The 21910-nt window shown below is 44.2% G+C and overlaps 1 protein-coding gene across 18 annotated transcripts in view; it reads right to left on the bottom strand.

Moving 5' to 3' along the window:
* Positions 1-21910, bottom strand: part of TNIK (TRAF2 and NCK interacting kinase) — a 381117-nt gene that overhangs the window by 102676 nt on the left and 256531 nt on the right. For all 18 annotated transcript variants that reach the window (XM_014866817.3, XM_070509445.1, XM_014866823.3 and 15 more), the window contains exons 6-10: positions 21393-21483; positions 19369-19499; positions 10979-11033; positions 8884-8962; positions 1452-1627 (exon numbers count right to left, since the gene is read on the bottom strand). In XM_014866817.3, coding sequence (XP_014722303.1) covers positions 1452-1627; positions 8884-8962; positions 10979-11033; positions 19369-19499; positions 21393-21483 — 532 coding nt within the window. The remainder of the gene's footprint in view (positions 1-1451; positions 1628-8883; positions 8963-10978; positions 11034-19368; positions 19500-21392; positions 21484-21910) is intronic.

Raw genomic sequence — 21910 nt, 5'->3', positions numbered from 1 at the left:
CTGAAAAATTATAGGTCAATGAAGAATTGTCTAAACAAGAACATCTAATATTTATTGAGTATGTCTATGCGCCAGTGTATTAAGCGTTTCACAGGCACTCTCTCAGTTAATCTTTGCAACACTCCCAGGCAATACTAACTATGATGATACCCCCACTCCTATGTTAAAGATGAGAAAACTGAGGTGAAGTTCACATAAGCATGAAGGGGTAGAACTAGATTTGAACTCAGAATTTGAGTCTCAGAACAAAAGTCTGAGCACTTCACCTCCCTGAGCCCTCTGCTGATCTTACCTCTGCCCAGTCTGGGCTCCTACACTGCTCCCTCCCCCACCCTACGTCCCCAGGCACACCTTACCACACCATAGATATTAACCATGGAGGCAAAGAAGACGAGAAATTCAAATAGAAGGAGAGCATCCCCTGTCCTGTTCTGCCCACCACCCGCCACCACTCCCCCTGGATTGTGAAGAACAGAGGAGAAAGGCGGGGAGGATCAAAGTGAGGAAAAGCACAGCGCCACGCACCTCCCATCTTCGGCCCCTGGCCTTCCCTCTCCTCTCCACTCCCTGCACACTTGGTGAGCACCTCGCAGCCACATCCTGCCTCCTCACTGCCATCCCCCCGCCAGCTGCCCAGTCCCGCTCCCGCCCAGGGACAACTCACTCCCACTGTCCTCTGCATCTTTCCCTTTACTTCCCATACCGCAGCTTCCCTACCTCCCGAACCAAGTAGCCATAAAACCTGGTCAGGACGCTAGTTAAGGAATGCTGAGTTACTATTCAAATAACTAGAGTACAGCCCCAGGACCTCAAGTCTGGACGCACGTCCTTTCCAACGATGCAGGGAAAAGACAGTGTGGTGCAACTGCTAGAGCCACAGACATAAGCGTTTCTGAATCTATAAAATAAAGTGCATTAAATGATCTTCCAGCTCAAAATTCGATGTTCCACAGAGCAAGCCTGGCAACCTCTTTTATATTACTGTGACTATCAGAACATTTATTCTGACTTTCTAATAACTAAATTAGAAATGAGCCTCAGAGCACGAAAATGTAAATGCTGAAGACTGCCAGTAGAAAAAATGTCAACTGGGTGGTATTTTTTTAGGTTGTCTGTCTTCGGTAGATTTTCAGTCTTCTACACATGAATATTCATTTGAATTAAGAAAATCGCTTGTCATATTAAACCACTCCAGAGTATCACTCAACATGACTTTTTGTTCAGTGCCTGGAGAAGGTAATATTTCCCGCAGTTCTATTCTTTCATGAATATTCCATTGCAGCCGTCTCACCCCATGGAGGCCCACAGGCTGTGATCTCAAAAGCAGCCCCTCACACCAAAGCAGAAGGCAGGTCCCTTCAAAATCCCCACAGTCACCTCCGAATACATCAAGAGCCCATGACTCACTCCATCCTTTGTTTCCCCTGCTGAAACACAAATGTGCTGCTAACCTTTCTCTCCTCGCTTCTTCTTTGTTCTATCGATATGGTCCTTGAGTTGGATGCGGACCTGTCGGTCATTAGGCTGGTCTCGTATAAACGGATGCTTCATCAGTTGTTCCGTGGCTGGTCGCTGGCTGTGACTCTTCACCAGGCAGCTCTCAATAAATGACTGGAACTTTTTTGACCTGCCAAACGAAAGAGAGGAATCAACAGATAAAGACAGCCGAAAGAAAAGCAAACTTATATCGTCTGAAATACTGGAATAAAAAAAAAATAGGTTCAATGAGCCAACATAGGGATCAACCAGTCACAGAGTAGGTCTAGCCCTTTATTAGGCAGAATGGGGCTCAAGGCATCATTACCACCAGCAGACGATTCAGGCAATGTGTGGTAGTTACAGACATGAAAACATTTTTGCACAGTTTATACATAATGTCACACAGAAGACCAAAAGGAATCAGAGGAGAGAAAGATTCCAGTGAGCATCATGCCTGGAAGGTATACTGGAACGCGGGAACCAGAGCCAGCCCCCAAAGAATGAGGAGAAAACCCCTCAGGGGAAGGGGTAGTTCAGGGAGGCAGGAAAAGAGTGACAAACCAGAGCAGGGAGTGAGCACACTAGCTGCCAGGGGACACTGAGGTGAGCTGCCTACAGGAGGCAGGATGTGCAAGGCCTAGAAACGCAAAGCCAAGGTGGGACAGGTGAGTGAGGGGGAGGACATTTTGTAGAAACGAGCCAGATTCTCATAAGGTAAAGGGACTTGATTAGGCAAATTTTTCCACTGGTAATTTCAGAATCACTTTTGAACTTTGCTTTCCAATTAGTTGGAACAGGATGTATGTGCGTTTGCTATCAACCCAAGGACTTGGAAACACTTTGAGGGACTAAGTTCATACCCAGAGGCAAACTTGTCTTTCTCTAGAAAGGCACTATTTCCTCAAAGATAACACACAGAGACATGGGGACAGAGGGGCACAGGGGCAGGGGAGAACTGGTGAGAGATACCACACCAAGAATTAGGGCAGCAAGTCCACAACGTGGGAGAAACTAATGGTGGACTTTAGCTATGAGTCATGAATTGGGCACGCACGTTCTTGCTGAGAGTTCCAGGAAATTGTCGAGCATCATAAATAATTAAGCTCATGACTCTATAGCATGCCTGTCCGAGGCACTCCACTGGCAGGAGAGCAGTCACCCTCGGAGACCTCGGTGAGCTCTATCACCCTCCTCACGATCCCCACCCTGCTCGGAGCAGGAGGGAATCCATTTTGTGCTCTCTGTCGCCCTCCTGTGGAGCACTGTGGAGTTACAGGAGCAGATCCCAGGAGCAAGTCTTTCCCAGGCTTCCTAGCAGGCCCTCTATAAATACTTCAGGCCTGAAAGGCGTCCTCACCACACAGCACACAGTGGAGAGCAAATTCTTCAAGGTTCAGATGCGAGAGGGCACTCATGCATGCGCCACTCTCCACATCGCCCACGTCCAAGCGGCTTTTCACCTTATTCCATGCTTTTGAAGTACTGAATTACTGGTATTCATTTTCCTCCCTAAATTACAAAGCTATGTTCAAGCTTTTAAATGATTTTACATAGAAGTAAAAGTAAGCTGCTATCCTTGGGGTCACCCCAGGATGAGTCAAGATTGGCTACGCTGTGGACTAGAAATAGTGACAACAGGATGGACACTTCGCACCCTCCCTGTGAGTCCTTCAGCCCCTATCCCTGCTTCCTCCACACTAGAAATTCTCCACAGTGTCGGATGTGCCTGAGTCATCTTCATGCCATGAACACAATCCCTGCCCTTACATGTTTGATGAATGAATGAATGCGTGAACGGTAATCGGATGAGGGTTCTGGGCCAGAGCTGTAACACAGCTCCCTTCAAATCCGTGCTTGTGAGGGGCAGAGAGGGAGGTTCAGAGGTAGATATTATTTACTTTGCTTTCTTTCTCAGATCAAAGTTGTTTCTCAAACAAAACTGTGGAGGCACAAACGTGGTGGCATCTAAGGGGAGCCCTCACCAGAAAAACCATAAGGAAATAATGGACTCTCCTAAGGAATAAAACGAAGAGAATGAGGCTAACTTGCATAAAAAATAGACCAACTCTACACAGCGCTTTGCTAGGTAGAAAAATCAGTGTTAAAAAGATGAAAACAAAAGTAAATGAAGACAGAAAGCTATTAAATATTCACAAGGAATGCAAATAGTAGTTCTCTTTTTCCTGCTTGCAACTAGAAGGAAGTGCTTCTTTATTATAAAGTGTCAACCATTAATTAGAGGATGATAAATAAAAGAAATCACATCCAATTTAAAAATGAGATGCAGACTGTACATTCCACTTCTCAATACTGACACCTAAAAAAAGTCAGAGAAATCTCCAGGATGAGAGAGCGCTCAAGAGGCTTAAGGAACCAGCCGTAGGCACAGAATCCTTTTCCGTTCTCTCTCCCGACGGGAAAGAACCTCAAGAAATATTCAAGAGAATAACTTTGGGCCCAAAGGATGGGCCAAGATGTGCAGAACCCCAAAGCTGGTAATGTAGCCCACGTCTTCTTCAAATGGTGCTGTTTGAAGAGGAAATAATGCTTACTTAAAATAAATCTTCAAAGAAAAGATTCATTGTCTCTTATTTAAGTTAGTGTGACCAAAGAATCAATATGCTTGATTACACATTTAATTAAAAGTAGAGACACTTCACCTGTGCGGAACACCACCTTACTGCTGAGTGGTCTAATGGGCTGAAAAGTCAATTTAGATAACTTTATTGTTTGAAACTCTGCCGCCAATAATTTAGTTCTGTCTCTTTAAAAAAAAATGCCTAAGATTAGTAGTACTAATTTCCCAAGGGTTGGCATGGAGAGAAAAATGCTGATTGGTGTTTACAGTCTGAGGCACTAGTTCTTCGGAAACCAGTGTCACTGAACACTTTATCTTCCCAGACTTTCCCTGTTTATACATGAAATTGTGTTACGGAAATTAAAAATGCCTGAGAGATTATTACATTAATCATTATAACCAGCCAGGCTCAAAGTTTTTGGTAATCATCAGACTCTCTCAATGCAATTTGATCTTTAAAATGTGCATTTGCCCAGAACTACCCTTTTTCTCTACTCCAGGCTTCATCACTCACTATGTGACTTTGAGCAAATTACTTAACTTCTCTGTGCCTCAGTTTCCTGGGCTGCAAATGGGGATATTGTTAGTACTTATCTCAAAAGACTGTTGTGATAATAAATGAGTTAATTCACATAAAATGCTTAGAGCGGTGCCTGTCACGACATAAATGCCGTATGCGTTTCCTATTCTTGTTATTATTATTATAACACCTCTCTGAGGACGATGTGCCAGCAACCTCTGACCATCACCAGGTTTAAAGAGCAGGAGCATCTGCCTTTAGGGCTGGAAGTAGAAATCTGAAGGTGTTTTTCCCAACTTCTGTTGAACTGAATCATCCAGCGTTCTTTAACGGAACTATTTCACATATATTTAGATTAGATATGTTAGCAGGAAGAGTCAACAGGACTGCTATCTCCAAGGAGACTGCGCAAAAGAGGGTTAATTTTAAAAGTTTACATAGCAATTTTTCTTTTGATTTTAATAAAGTCCAAAGTCACACTACTACTAGCACATTCAGCCTATTCGAATTATTTTCTGATATTTGCTTTCTACTATCATTATTTTATTTAGAACACACACACACAAAGCTTTGTCATTTCCTAACACAAAAGTTTTAGAAAACCAAGAATCAGAACTGGCGTTTCATAATATTAGAGGAGTAGCTGTAAACTTTGGATAAAAGCAGAAGGCTGGGGTTCCAGGCTGGCTTGCCCAGTGATGTGCCTGGCACTCTGGATACACTGGTTACCTCACCAGGCCTCCCAGTCTTCATCTGGAGTGCCAGTGGTTTGGACCACGGAATCTCATATCTCTTTCCAGTGATAAGCAATTATGATTTTTTCAGTGAACTCAATTGAGCACTGCTTTGCCTGTGTGAAGTCTTCACATTCTAACGGCATGTGAAAAGAATGAGACTGGCCACCTTTTACGGGGACGAAGTCATGCCGTCCTTCTCCAGAAATGCCTGGAGGGAAGCTAGAGCACTGCGTGTCCATGCGGAAGCAGGGGAGGCGGGCGGGAGGAGAAGGGAGGAGGACAGCTTCTGAAGAAGGTTTCCCCATGTGGGCTGAATCCAACCAGCCATGGAGACACAAGGAGGAAATGGGAGTCCCAACCTACTGTTCATTTGCTGGTGGTGACATGGGGACAGAGGCTGAGAGCATTGTTCTCCTCTGATTCAACTAAGGTTATAATCCTCCCAGAGACCTAACTATTAGGCCGAGCCGCTTGAGCACTGGCTGGAGCCCCGGCAGGGCTTCCTCGGCTGTAAGGCCCCTCCTCATCACGCTGGCGGGGCAGGGAGGGCCGGTTCCCGCGAGTGCAGCTGCTCTCCTCTCCTTCCGCCTCGAAAGGGGCAAAGAGCACGCTACCGCTGCCTTTCCTTTTCCCAAGGAAAACAGTGTTCAACCAAGAGACCAGTCCAGCTCCTTCTCTACCGCTCCAACCCTGAACTTTAAGAGACCGAATGTGCAGTAGAAAGAATGCGGGTTACAACTTGGGAAACTAAGACTGCACAGCCTTGTGAAGCCTCAGTCTCTCGTCCATGAAATGAGGACTCAGAGCACCCTGTCCGGCAGGGTTGGGGTTAAGATTATATATATATATATATATATGTCTTAAATTTATACACATGCACACACAGATATATATATAGGTTCCTGAGTCCATGACATACGTACGCTTTATGGGCCCCATATGTTGTAGGTTCAGCAGTGTTAGCTGGAAATGGCCCTCAATGGAACCCTTATAATGAAGAGTTCATGGCCGTCTCTAGGACAATGGCGCCCCCTTTGGTAAAATGTTGGTATGTACACTGAGAACAGTGCACTTCATCTGAGAACTCACTTAGGGAGAGAGTATCTAGAAATAAAAGAAATAAAAGATTCTGGAGTTTTGTTTCTCTTCTTAGGGGACAGGCGAGCCCCTCCCTAAGAAAAAAATAGGAAAACAAACAAAATATTTTACTTCCTCTCAAACACTAAAGGATAGTTAAGCAAACACTAACCTATTTGAAATCGCTATCGACCTGGCCCTTCACGACAGAGCACCGTGAAGTGCTTAAATCTTTTCACTCAGAAACTAGAATCCCATTCCAGAGGAGTGGGAGCCACACCAAGTGTCCTGTGGCCAGGGGCTGCACAACCGTCTGTGGAAAGGCCGCTTCTGAGGGAGGAAGAGGCCCTCGCCAGGGCTGTTTCCCCCACTTGCTCTCAAGCAGCCCGTGCTCTTCCCTCTCCCTGTCAGGCAGTGTGGCCGGCTCCTCACCTGCTCCCCTCCCAGGCGGGCGAGGTGGGCCAGGTGCTGGGGAGGGGAAGGGGCCTGGTCCCCTCACACTCCGGGACTGATCCCGCTCCCTCCAACACGATCTGAATCAGTTCTCGTCAAAGGTTTGAAGCAGAAAAGTCAGCCTGTATCCTCCCCCACGTCTGTACTTCTCAAACAATGTCAGGGCAGAGCTGATCTTTCTGGGCCAGCTCAATGAACACTGAGGCCGTGGTGCAGGGGTGTTCCCTGACTTTCCTGAGGGGCCGGCCGGGTCACAGGAAGGGCGGCGCAGGCCAGGGCTGAGAGGAAAACAGGACAGGGTGCAACCAACTGGCTCCAGCTTCTGATTTGGGGAGAGGCGGCGACTGGTGCAGAAGGACAGCCTCGGACCCTAAAAGGAGCGGGAGCCACTGGGCAGGGAGTATGGCTGCCCCTTTGCACAAAAGCCCAGACATCTCCATGGAATGCTCAATCACCAGGTTTTTAAAAGTTGGCAATTAATATAAATATTTCTGAAACACGGTGTGTGGCCAAACTGTGCCAATAAGACAAAACAGCTATGCTGATGGCCAGTCTGTCCTCTGTGGAAGAGCTTGGAACATCTGTCCGGCAGCAGGGCGGGGAGCAGAGAAGGCAGAGAGGGAACGAGGTAAGTAAGTAACGCCCACTGTATACAGCAGGCCCCATGGGGAGGCTTGGCACGAAAAGCCAGCAGAAATCTAGCAGAGGGCTTTGTAGTGCCACTGACGCTTCCAGGGGACAGAACTGAGCCGACTCCTCTCCCCCGAGTCTGTTCCAGGGAGAAGGAGGACGCAGGGCCTCCGGGCGCCCATCAATCGCACGCTGTGCCAGTGCCCAATGGAAGGCTGTTGCTGGGGAAAGAACGACTGTCTCTCAGCACAGTGACCCTCTGGAGAGGAGGAGCAGGGCCGGCTCTCCCTCCTTGTTACCAATAGCAACTCTCACTCTCCCGGCAGCAGCGCAGGCCTCAGCAACTCAGAGGCTGTCCCCGCTTCATCCTCTCCCTTCCCTGTCTCTGCGCAGCTCCGCCAGGGCTGTTCTGTCACTCCTGGGTGACTGGTATCAACCAGGACTGCTCTCTGGATAGCGGAGGGTGGGTGAGAAACAGGAGGGGCCCAGTCAAGGCCTGATCATGGAGTGGTGTGAAAAGGGGCGGGATGGTCCTGGCCCTTCACTCTCCCAACTGCCCAGCCTGCGTCTCCAGAAAAGGACAGGCAGTCCTAGCGGTCCAGGAATTGGCCCCAGGGCAAGTGGAATCAGAATTCAAGAATCTATGGGAGAGAATACACCACATCCACAGGGGGAGGGAAGGAGCAATGAATTTTTGTCATAGACCCTGATATAAATACACAAAAAAGTCAAAAGTCCATTTTCTGGCCTAACCTGTAGAAGTCTGCTTCCCAAACTTCAGTCACTCATACATGACCAACACACCTTTCACCAAATCTGTACACCACCCATACAAGAATTCACTAAGGATTTTTCTTTAAATTAAGTCACTTTTTATGTGAATAAGTCTATTAAATGGAAAGGTTATATCGCTGCCCCAAATAAGAAGCCAGCATCACCCGCCATAAAGAGAAAGCAACAGTAAAAACAAAAATTACAAACGTTCATGCACAGACCCGTGAAATCACCTCGCATACTACCAGGTGTGTGTATGCATTTAGGGAATTACTGTCTTAAGGAGCAAAAGAAAAGGCGGCCAATCTAACGAGGTGACTCTCTGAACTGTCACCTCTCTGATGAGATATTCTGCACGCCAGGAAAGAGATCACTTGGAGTGATTGATCAAAGAGCTTCTATCTTATTACTCGGGTTCCAGGACCCATTGGAGCTTACAGCTCCTTATCTTGAACGTGTGGGAATAAAGACTTGCTGTGCAGACAGTAGGTACATAATATGTACTGTATGATGAGCGACAGCACATGGAATCACTCACCAAGTCTCAGGATTAGACTCACTGTCAGCAGGCCCTAAGGATTTGGCTCATCCAAAAGAGAATCAGAGGGCAACCCTGCCTTCAGATCCGCACTCACCACTTCTTGGACTTCAGCCGCGGCGCTGGGTTCCGGGGGATGAGGAAGAGGGCTCTCATGGGGTGCATGTCACAGAGAGCTGCAAGAGACCAGAACAAGGGCCAGCTCGGGTTAGGAGGCCAAACCCAGGCCAAACCATCCTAGCTGTAGAGCTGACGCTGCCAAATGGCTCCCTGAGTCCACGCATGACCAGCGAGCAGAGTCGGAAGGCCACAGAGCTTCCATTTAGCAAGCATTTAAAGGAGTGATGTCTAACCACAGGAGTGTCATAAGATACAACATGTTTCAAACAGATATTGTAAATATTTCTACATTTGCTTCATACTTAAGGAAACTAAGTTAAAGGGTCAACAACCTTTACTTTGCTGTAAATAACCGTCTAAGATTCAAAGTAAACAACATCAAGATAACAGCTGCAATGGAAATGGTAAATCATTTTTAATTAGTAAAAGACTAAGTCATAAAATAAAAGATATTTGATAATCTATGGCCTATTTCTCTACACTGATGGCTCATCCAGACACAATCTCATCTCCGTAGATTTTTGGAGTCTAAGGCACTGAGCAGAACACCTTTCTCTCTGTATTTCTAAATATCCTGAATGGCCTTTCAGGTTTCATGATGGGTTTTTTTGTTTTTGTTTTTCGATCTGTTTTGTTTTGTTCCCTGGCCCCAGGAAGACCAGAGCACAGTCTGACAGAAAAAGTTATAAAAATATCTCAACTTGTAAACATGACATTATCGTTTATAGTGAAAGCACTCATACGGTCTTATTTTAATCAAAATATTTCACTAGTTTACTTTTCGAACATCTGGGAGTATCTTTTTCTTTGTGCCTAGAATAAGAATGTACTCTCCCTAAAAGCAAAACGATTCTGTGGGTAGAAGTTTATTTTTACCCCCTTTATTATTCATCAAGAATGATAATATGGACTTAAGCCTGCAATCTATTATTTTTCTGATTCATAAATGCCTATTAGCATTGTGGATGAGGGGAATTTTGTCAACAAACACTCCAAATCAATCATGCTACAGATCAATTCCACCAGCTCTTGAGAGAAATATGAAGACTGCGGTAACTTGAAGATAAAAAGTCAGATGACCATAATGACCCGCCAGGCAAATAAGGGGCCTGTTTTGGTCCAGGGCTTCTGAAAAGCAGACACCAAGGTGGCATTAAACATGAGAGGGTATTACTTGGGAAAATTCCTGCGTGAAAGGAAATAGGGAGGGAGCCAGGGGTGACTGGGAGAGTTGTCACACCCCGAGGGAAGGAGAGAGGGAGGAAAAGTAGGCGGAAGTGTACTGGACTGTCCTGCAGTCTCAGGGGGATTTGCCAAGTCATAGGCGATCACTTGAGTGAAGGCTGCCTACACAGGAACCCTGTGACTTCCCGAAAGGCCTGCCTTACATCCTTGCCAAGCTCGCTCACTGATGGGGGGTGGCCCTTGGGAGGTGCAATCTTGGTACCATTGCCACAGCTGGGCCCTGGGTCAGCTGTGCCTCCTGCATGGAAGTCTTTGAGGCACATTCCAGGGCCACCTCAGGGCTGGGAGAGGCCCTCCGCAGTGCCAATACTCCGGATCTCAAGGAATTTGAGGGGTTCTCCAGATGGCCAGAGCCCTGGCTACTCTGCCTCAAATAACAGCAGGGAAATATAAAAGTGTATACATTCATATTTTCATAGGAATGAGAGCAACTGAGGAAAAGTGTTTGCATAACCCGTGCACTGAAAATCGGCTTTGAATTTTCATTAAGTTGGAGTTTACCGTCTTTGTGGGTTGGTCCCAGTTTTATGTGAGGTGAAGAGCAGTTCAAGAATAAGCTACACACTGAATCTGTAAAACAAGCAAGCCTCTCCAAAGTTTGCTCCCCTTCTTTTCCTTTTTCACCCCAGAAATACAACAGCCTCACGCCACTGTGAAATGAATGGATTCCCGGTTGATTTCAGATGACTCTGCTTTCTAAATGCGCCAGCTCGAATCCATGCAGGGCTCGGTGCAGCAGAAGTGAAGCCACTGCAGCTCCTGGCAAGGAACCTCCAGCCCCCGCAGAGCAGACCAGCAACAGATGTCACTAAGAGGAAGGTACTTACGGGGAGCACCTTCTGCCATCTCGATGGCGGTGATTCCCAAAGACCACAAGTCACTCTGAAAAAGAAGGAAGGCACAGACACATGCATAAATGCAGTCAACAAACGACAATACAGTTAAACCTGGTAATGGCTTCAAAACTGCCTGGGAGAAAGCCATTCAGTCGTCTCTTCACAAACTGATTTCACCCACTGGGGTAAAAGGCACAAACAGCCTTGTTCACTTCTCACTGACAACAGCTTTCACGGTGCCTGACACACGGCGAGTTTTCAATACATGTATGAAAAATGAATATAAGGTTTTAAAAATTAGTTCATCACTAAAATTTATCTACCGATTGAACCACATGAAATTGCTGCCATTTGACTGTTTTAACACCTTTAATGAGGTATCGCTGTCAAACAATAAACTGTGTATATTTAAAGCGTACCATTTGATAAGGTCGGACATATGTATACGCCTGTGAAACCATCACCACAATCAAGACAGTAAACAAATCCATGACCCCCAAAAGGTCCACTAGCCCCTCTGTAGTCTCTCCCTCACGCCCTTCCTGTCCCCAGCCCCACTTCCTATTCCAAGGCAACCACTGATCTGCTTTCTGCCACTGTGGGTTAGTTTGCATCTTCTGAAGGTTTATATAAATGAAATCATCCGGTTTCTTTCATTTAGCACAACGTGTTTGAGGTTCATCCCTGTTGTAGTGTGTATCATACCTCATTCCTTTTTATTGCCAAGTAGCGTCCCACTGTATGGAGGCACCACGGTTTGCGATCTGCTCACTCGTTGAAGGCCATTTGGGCTGTTTCCAGTTTGGGCTATTACATATAAAGCTGTCACAAACCTCACGTACGAGTCTTTGTGTGGAGGTTTGCTTTTATTTCCTTTAAGTAAACACTTAGGAATGGAATGGCTGGATCATACAGTAAATGCATATTTATCGCCAATAGTTTTTAAACTACGGAAACAGCAATTTCATATGGTTTAACCAAATCAGATGAGGACAGGGCCACCTTTGCATGGTGGTCTTTACTGATGTATTCCCAGTGCTGAGAACAGAGCCGGGCAGAGTAGTAGGTGCCTGATATATTTGTTGAGTGAATAAACAATATCTTCTATCTTGTAATTTGACTAATACAAACAACAGAGAGCCTATACTCTTATTTTCTTTCTTCTGCTCAGACTGACTTTTATGCTCTTACTAGAATTTTCTAGATGCCTGCACCTCTACCTGTGAAATCTCCATCTCTAACAGTATGCTTCTCCCCCACTCTGTCTACAGCTCAGTAGTCTCTAAATATTGCAAAAGAGGGGGCAAATCAGGATATGGGGAAAACCAGGTTAGGGAACCCCAAAAAGAGGCTCGCTGCTTCAGCCTCTCAGTAGATTAGTAAGAAAACATAACGTGAAATTTGGCTCAATGGTCCACAATTCTGATACAGACTCTCATCCTCCTTTAATTTTAAATACATCCTGCATTTGTACATTATTCCAAATTCGCACCCGTCACCTCACTCAGATTAGAGAGCAAAGTGAAATTGCCTCGCTATTCCTATCAAACAACGTCAAGGCCACATGAAAAGGAGATATCACTGGAAGGGAACTATGAAATCCATGCTGAGCCATTCCCTAGAACTGAACTTCTCAGACTCCTGTGAGGGACACCCAGGTCTATTCAGCATTTGGACAGAAACCCGTACAACGTGGAGTGGGCTGTCCAGGGGGTCTAGCCTCGTGCCTAAAGTGCAAACTACCTTAGAGCAAATGGCCGGGCATGGGCTAACCCCACACTAGGACCAATGGGGGGACTCTTTAATTCATGAGCCTGTCAACTTATTCACATAAACGTTACAAGTGCTCGGTTCAACTGGGGATAACAACACACCTGCACAATACCACTGCCCTCAGATTCCAAGTAATTTCTCTGCATAGAACACTAAAGAAGGCAACTCTTGTCCTTTCTCTTTGTTATATTTCAAGATGTATTCAAAGGTGTCGCTAAACACACACACAAGGTTTGCACAGCCCAGGATCATTTTTTTGCTGGGGTTCCTTTGTTTTCCAAAAAGAACATTTATATTCCTAGCCATATATACCCAGAGCTGCTTGTAAGCTACGCTTAACTGCCCAGGATAGAAAGCAATAAATGTCCTTGATGGGCCTTGTTTAAGTCTTTGGATACATTAGCGAGTCCCAAAGACACTTCAGAACTTAAATACGGGAGAAAATGTTCCAATTACAACTGGCAAGACAGATCACAGGAGACAAGAAAGGGAAGAGGGAGGGACAAGATGAGGAGAGAGGCAGGGAGAGATAAGTTTCCTTCGTGGTCATGATGTGACTCACTTTGGCAGGAGCTGGGTAATTTGTTATTCCAGAGGTGTTATGCAGCCTGGCCCATGGCATGATTAATAGCCCAGTCCTGTGTGCATTACAAAAAGAACAGAGACAAATTCCAGTGCCTCTGAAAAGGCAGAGGCAAGCATACAACTTCTGGCTGGTGCAGGGCCAGCTGGCACAGGCAACCAGAACACGAGAGAGCATTCCTTCTGGGACTGAGCTGCCCAACACGTAAAGAAAAGTACACTTTCAGAAGGCCGAACCAACCACACAAAGAGAGAGAGGCAGCTGGACAGAGGAAGAGAGCCCGCATGCACCAAGAGGCAGGAAGAGCCCATGCTGTGTAGCCAGGCAGACCTAAGTTTGACTCTCAGCTCTGACAAGACTAGCTCGATGACCTTGGGGAAAGCCACTCAACTCCTCTGAGCCCATTCCCTCACTTGGAACATGAAGAGAACACCTATCTTGCAGGTTTAATATGAGAATTCAATAAGATAATATATGCAAAGTACATAACACTGCAGCGCACATGCGTATATTTCACAAATATTGGTGTGGAAAGACCTTGAGAATCAATTATCATTGGCTGGCAGTTCAACCAGCAAACCTGAGTCAGGTAAGGTGACAATGAGCTTACATATATACTGGTACTAAAAGAAGTTGCTGGGATGATGCAGGCGTAAACAGGAAGCTTAAGGGAAGCAAGGAGAAGAGGGTGTGTCCTTCCTCCTCCAGCCTTTCAGTCTCCCCCTCCTGGCAGAGCGTAATAAGAAGCCAGATGTACAGGCAGAAATGGGGTTAGCCGAGTCCTACCCGCAGCATCCTAAAGCAGAAGGTAGCGAAGTAGTCGAGAGTTGACAACACCAGCTTCACGACGGGCACAGCTGGTACAGTGGATTCTACCAACTTCCAAAGACCAGAAAATAGTCTTCTACTGTGTAACTTATTTGTTATTCGCTTTTTGGAAATGTTCTAGCTGGACAAAGGAAATTGAATTTATTGTGTGGTCCCTAAGGGCAGCACCTACGTCTAGAGGCAGAAGTTACAGAGAAGCAGATTCTGGCTCCATATATGCAGACAAGTAGAGGTGTGGGGTTTAAGTTATGAGGTTTAAATTGTACGATATTGCTACATTTTTTTAGGTCAAAAATGGCCCAAAATAGCAGTACCTTCATGTGACACACAAACACCAATATTAACTATCATATACTGAGTACTTACCAAGTGTTAGGCACTGAATTAATTCCTTTATATATGTTGGCTCACTTCATTCTAACATAACCTTGTAATATACAATTTGTCATTCCCATTTTATAAAGCTCAGAAAGGTTAAATAACTTCCCTAAGGTAACACAGCAAACAGGAAGCAAAGTCTACATTTTAAACCAGTCCTGCCCCACTTCAAAAGCCTGACTCTTATTCACTGAGTCAAACACTTACATGCTACCTTACATATACACGGAACCCAGGTGGCGAGTTCAGGGTCACTGAGGATGCTCCAGAACAGGTCGTTATTAATAATCCCATTTCACACATAAAACAAACTGAGGCAGAAATCTTTAGTCTCTGTTCATCTACATTTGTTATCTGACCAAAGGAAAAACATTAGAAGAATAGCTTATTCTCTTTGCCTGGGGATTGCCTGTAGCCTAGAGGAGGTGCTGGTGTGTCAGATGAAGGAACCTTATGAGATGGGTATGAACATGGTGCCACAAGAAAAACGTTGCATAGCAGCTTCAGCTTCCCACTGGTGATAATGACATGGTCTCTGTGCCATCCCTCCCTTCTTCCAAATAGGACAGGACCTTTATCTGAACCTCAGGAGACAGAGGCCAGGCCTTGTTTGAGAGTATAAATCGCAGGCTGCGCTCCACGTACTGTCCTCTCAGAGGACACCCTGCACGCATCTTGGTGACTCCCTGACCAGTCAGGCTGCTCATTTCATCCCCAGCTAAGCCTCAGCTAGACTAGCTCTTTCCGTGCTGCCTGAATAAAGCCAATTATCTGTAACACAGGAAAACGAGGACTTGCTCTACAGCCAGAGCACAACATTCATCCCAACCCTGGAGGAGACACCTACGTCTGAAAAGGATCCACAGCACCTGTGTGCAGTCTCATGGACAGAGTTTAGGTGAATAATACACAAGAGCACAGATCCGGCTGGAGGACGGAGGCTGGGGGTTGAGGGGATATGCATTTCACTGTACTTCTCTTACTTTACTAATTTAATATAAAAGCAAGGCCAGTTTATGATTTAAAAAAAGGACAGGACAGAAAGATATATAAAATAAAAATTTTAAGTTCTCCACCCACATGCCATACCCCATATCCTCTACCCCATATCCATGGGGTAGAGGAGAATAAGACTGTATTATGTGCACTAGACTCTAAGTTGCTCTTAGCACCAACACTCCATCTTGGGATGTGTGCAACGTCAACATCCACGCTGCCCATTGCTGCCACGGCTGCATAGTGTTCCACTGGACAGCTGCTCCCGGCGTCATTCACCCGGTGCCCTACGGATGGGGATGTGGCCTCAGGGAACTTCCCCTAGTGAGTGGCTCTGTTAAAGCAAGAAATCCACAGGACTATAAAACACTTGACAAATCCCACTCAACTGAAACGAAATTCAAATTTTTAAAAATAACAATTTAAACAGCCTAGGAATTTTGAACAGTTTTATTAATTTCAAATCTTTGAACGCTTATTATTAAATGAGAAAGCTTTCATTATTGCCCCACATACTTATCAGGGAAATGAAACCTTTCCTTTTGCTTGAAGTGTTTTGACAGAATTTCTGAAAACAAGAAAGGAAGGGCCTCCAGGGTAACGTGAACACGCGGGTGGATGAGAGCCTGGCGCTGCTCCGGGATGGGGGTGATCTTCAGTCTGTTACTTACTGTGCCCGGCAGATATCAGACGAAACCAGATTGCAATAAAAAGCATGAGCTCTTCAGAGAGAGGCCCTTTCCTACAGAGGCCCTTATTTTATTGAATTGCTGTCGTTTTTGGAAAAATGTATAGCAGTCTTTCAAGACATCTTAGACAAATTAAATAATACATAATCAAATAATAAAACCAAACTAAACTCTTCTCTTTTGCATTTTGTTTTCATTAAAGGAAGGACTTTTGTGGACTCTAACACAGCCCAGTGGCCTTCAAGTCATGGTTTACTCTAAACATGCCCTCTAGGCTGGCAGTGTCTCATGCTTGTTAGAGCCTGAACTGTTGACATCAGGGTCTGAGGCAGGATACAGCTGGGTCACACGGACTACCAAACACACAGGACCAAACCTCTGAACGTCAATGGGGTTGCAAATGAACCTTCCGTGTTGAGAACTGTACGCACAGATCCGGCACGGTTAATTCCTTACACACAGTGAGTACTTAACAAATACATGCTGAGTGAATGAAAGTCAACGTACTGTTGTTTTCTCCTAGTGACAGACCACATTCCTAAGAATAGCGAGCAGCAAAAAGGGTAAGATCTGGTGCCAAGAAAGAAGTAGAAAGATTATATTTACAGAATAGATTCTTCTCTGGTCCACAGTAAAACTGTGAAGTGGTTGAAAGGAATCTTCAAAGAACCCCCAAACCTTCCTTTCTGCCTGATCTTCGTAATTTGCCCTTTTGCCATGCTCCTTTTTTTTTTCGCTTGAGGAAGATTAGCCCTGAGCAAACATCTGTGCCAATCTTCCTGTATTTTCTATGTGGTTTGCCACCTCAGCATGGCTGATGAGTGGTGTAGGTCTGTGCCCAGGATCCGAACCCATGAACCCGGGCTGCGGAAGTGGAGTGCGCCGCACTTAACCACTACACCAGAGGGCCGGCCCCTGTCATGTCCCCTCTTTACCCATGTCAAGTGACCAGTGAAGCTCATGTTCTTGCCATGACTTCTTCCTCCTCCTGTACAATCTTCCTCCTCCTACGCTCGTAAAAATTAAGTCACACTAAGGTCTAAATGACTGATACAGTTGAACCTATTCTCTCAACAGGATTTTTTATTTTTTAATAAAAAACATGGAAATTAATCTTCAATTTATTAACGTCTCAGGATACTTTTATAGTCACATTGATCTTATAGTACATCTGACATGACCATGTACAACATGATGCCCTGTGGTTACTCACCCACCAGGGCTTTGTCCACACCTGGAATTATGCATTGGGCTCAAAACTTTTTCACTGATCCCCAACTATATTCCTTAGCCATAAATTGAGGAAAGGGGACCAAGATATCAGTTTAATTCCAAGCTTTGGCTGCCAGAAGGAAGTCCTCTTCCAGTTACTCTACGGAAAAAACTAAGTCACAGGGGTCTACTTTATGTCACAGAAAAGAAGTCCCATACACAGTACAGCCAGTCAAAATACTTAAAAGGCTAAGCTAAGGGTAAACATTTGAAACACGCTGATTCTCTCTGGTATGTTATCAAGTCATCTAAAATATCTGCAGCCCACGTGGAGCACTTGTCAAGTGTAACTATTGCTTGAAGAATTGCTTATAGCCAATTACGATACACATACCTGGTCTGGGACATATATTTTGTAGTGGCTTCTCTGAAGGGATTTGCAAAATAAACTATTTAAATGCGTTTATCATTAGCAGTTTAAATAAATGACATTTATTTTGTCAAGAGATTAATTTTTAACTTGGCAGCTGTTTTCGGACAGATTGTTGTCAGGTTATCACAGTGACAAACTTTGGAAGAAGGAGGACATTTACAGGAGATTTTGTTTTTAGACCTTCAAGCTTGCGTCTCTCCAAAGAGGCAAATAATTTTGTCGATGTCCTGAGCCACTGGGTCCCAAAGACACTGCAATGTTTGCATCTTTGTGACCTGATTTCAATAATAACCCCACATGTGGAGAACTAAAAATGTTCTTCAAAAGAGGAATTCTTCAAATATATCTACAGAGGCTGTTTTTTGGTAAACAGGAGGTGGATATAGCAGCACGTCATAGAGGAACAGGGCAATATATTGGGGAGAGCTCTGAACAAAGATTGGGAGATGTGGGTTTAAGTCTCAGCTCCGAGAAGACCACTAACTGGGTGTGCACTTGCAAAGGCCTCGGGCCTCAGTGTCTTCGTCTGGAAGATGAGGCTGCTTGGAGATGATCTCTAAAGTCCTTTGGCGGAAAGTCCATGCGCCTATGAAACCAGACCAGGTAGGTATCAGGTTTTGCCCCCGTTGTCCTGCGGTCTACATAAAGATCACAGGGTGGCTCTCCCTCTACTGCACAGTCTACAAACACACAGATCCTACATCCCATTTACTTCCAATTTTAATGGCTCAACTTTCAGTGACAATTGATGACAACAGTGTCACCTGACATTGCAGCTATCCATGGGACAGTAACCCCAAATTATGTTGGAATCCTGTCTAGCAGAATGGAAGAGGAGGGCCTCCTGGGAAGGGGGCAGCTCTCACCTCTCTACTTAACAGTGTTTGAATTTAGTGGCAAATTTCCAGTTTATGAGACAAATAACAAGCCACAAATCAAGTTCTATGAAACGCCAGGACAGGCACAGAAACACCATAAAGTAGCTACCAACATCTAATTTGGCTCTCTCTCACTGAAAAGAAATTCCAATAATTAAACTCTGAGCAATGTAGAAATGAGTAAGTCTGATTATTTTTAATCAGAAAAAGAAGACCCAAGACAACAAATTCATATCTTGGTTTCTTTTAACATAAAGAGCTCTCAGAATATATACACTTTGCCAAAAATCTAACCAAACCTATACCTATAACCAAAACTCCAACTATAACCAAAATAGAAACCTATTTTCTAATAAGAAGCGAGAGTAAGTTCGAAATATAGAAAATGGTTTAAAGATTGTTTACAAATAGGCAATCAGATATGATGGGTGAATTGATGAAAAAAATTCTCACTTGAATTATCATTTCAAATTCAAATAATGTTTTCCAGTTCTCCCTTTGGATTACATGAATTGTAAGCCCAAAGACATGTGAGAATTCTCTGACCACAAGATGCAGGGTGAGATGTTAGAGACGGTTTTGAAACATAATAAGGAAGGAAGAAGTCATACCTTGAAATCATATGTGGCATCCGGGTTTTCGTCACAGGCGATAACTTCCGGTGCCATCCAGTAGGGAGTCCCAATGAAGGTATTCCTCCTGCCCACTGTTCGATCAAGCTGGGCACTGACCCCAAAGTCCACTATTTAAGAGAAGACAAATGAATAAAGTCTACAATTTTATATGGCGATAAAATGAATGTATATTTTGTATTATGGTAAAACGCACATCACATAAAATTTACCATTTTAATCATTTTTAAGCGTACAGTTCTGTGGCATTAAGTACATTCACATCATTGTGCATCACCACCATCCACGTCTAGAACTTTTTCATCTTCCTCAACTGAAACGCCGTATCCAGTAAACAATAACGCCCCGTTCTCCCATCCCCCAGCCCCTGACAAGCACCGCTCTATTTCCTGTCTCTATGAGTCTGACCACTATAGGTACCTTATATAAGTGAATCATATAGCATTTGTCTTTTTGTGACTAGCTTAGTTCACTTAGCATAATGTCCTAAGGTTAATCCATGTTACAACATGTGTCAAAATTTCTTTCCTTTTTGAGGCTGCATAATATTCCATCGTATGTAGGTGCCACATTTTCTTTACCCATTCATCTATCACTGGGCACTTGGGTTGCTTCTTCCTTTTTGCTATTGTGAATGTGTATTTCTAAACTGCATATATAAATGGATCAAGTGTATCAAGTGTCCCAATGAGGACAGCACAAAGTGTTATATTTGGTTACACCAGGGCTTCACAGGGACTAAAACTAGGTGTTAAATAAAAGGCAACCTTGCTTGCCATAAAGGGTAGTATTTAGGGGATACAAAGAAAGCAGTTAAGAGCTAAGTTTCTGGAGTTAGAGTGCTTAAGTTTGTATCCCATCTCTGCCACTTACTAGTGATGAGACCTAGGGCTGGCAGATCAACCTCTTTGAGCTTTGGTTTCCTCATCTAGAAAATGAGCATGATGAGCATGGTGGACATAGAGTTGCTATGATGATGAAATGAGATAATCTTCGTAAGTGTCTTGTACAAGGCCTGGCATATACTATTCTCTCAACAAGTAACTGTTAATTAGTGATGAGTGAATATTCTGAGGACAGCTTATCTAGTCAGTACATACATAACTGCTTTCCCTACATAATGAATGCTTTTGTTTTAAAAGGGAGTATTCATGAGAGGTAAGTCTCACCCCAAATGCTAACTAAGGAAAAATGGAAATTATATATTTTAACAGAAAGGCAAGAGCAAATGTTTGGGATATATACATAGGAGATATCTAAATCTCTTTGAAAATAAACAATCATATGGCCAGTAATTCTTTTCTAGCTGACAAATTGCATATCCTATGGGATATTTGTCAATTCATGCTCTTACTCATATACACCAAGCAGGCAAATGCATGTGGAGATTCTCTTCTTCATCTGGACAATCCCAGACTTACTGTGGGAGGGCACCAGAGAAAAGGATTCCCTCACTGATAACTGGGTAAATGGAAGTGGGACAATTGGTAGGCATATACAGTAGAATACTGAGCATCCATTTTGTACAGGTGCCCTAAGTGATAATGAAATCAATGTAAATATAACTTAAAATATATGGGAATATAGCAGGAATTCATTATCCTAAGAACGTCTAACTGTGGATATTTTCAATTAAAAAAAGTGGGTCAGCACTGTTCTGTCAAAGCAGCAACAAGGTAAACAAATACTAAGATATAGGAAACCATCAAGGCCAGTCACTTCTAATGTAAAGGGTCTTTACTAAAAAAAAAAATCTCAATTATTTCTATATGCTGATTAAGCACGTGGTTCTGTTTACTATACTGTATACCAATTCACTCCTCAAAATACTTTTAAAAAATGTTTTTGAAATAGACAAAGAAACATTTTCCTCTTCATTTTTAGTACAACCTTCAAATCCACAGTGATAAATTTACATTCATTAAAAAAAAAAAAAACCAACCAGCTGCTGAAATAATTCTATCAATTCCTGGTTTCCCAGGCTCACTGGATTCTGTTCTTACCTAGTTTAACTTCTGCGTTCTCAGTCAGCAAGACATTCTGCCCTTTAATATCTCGATGAATCACTTTATGCTGGTGCAGGTGGCTCAGCCCCTGGAGCGATGGAGGGTTGAGAAGGGTTATTAGGAACATAAGCCAAGATGCACATAAACTCTTTGGGATGTTAATGATCCAAAAAAGATGTGAACTCACCCAGAGACACTTTCATTATTACATTCACATCTTTCACGTGCTCAGCATGCTGCTCTAAACTGCAGGTAATTGATCAATATAAACTGAAATGCAGAGGCAGTCCTTGCAACGCACGGGGCTGTGTTAAATGAACTGCCTGCATATCAGCTCTGATCTCAGGTACCTTGGACCCACACAAACGATGATAGGATCCTGGCATGTACGAGTTTCAGTTCACAGTGCTGTGGAATGCGAGGATTGCCTATACTCACTAGGTTGTAAGAGGACCATCTACAGAGTCTCTCTACAGAAAACTAACGTGATTCAACTGAATCCTCCACTTTCTTGG

Source organism: Equus asinus, chromosome 5, assembly GCF_041296235.1.
Source record: "Equus asinus isolate D_3611 breed Donkey chromosome 5, EquAss-T2T_v2, whole genome shotgun sequence".
In the NCBI taxonomy this organism is placed as follows: domain Eukaryota; kingdom Metazoa; phylum Chordata; class Mammalia; order Perissodactyla; family Equidae; genus Equus; species Equus asinus.
This window is presented reverse-complemented; position numbering and strand designations above follow the sequence as displayed.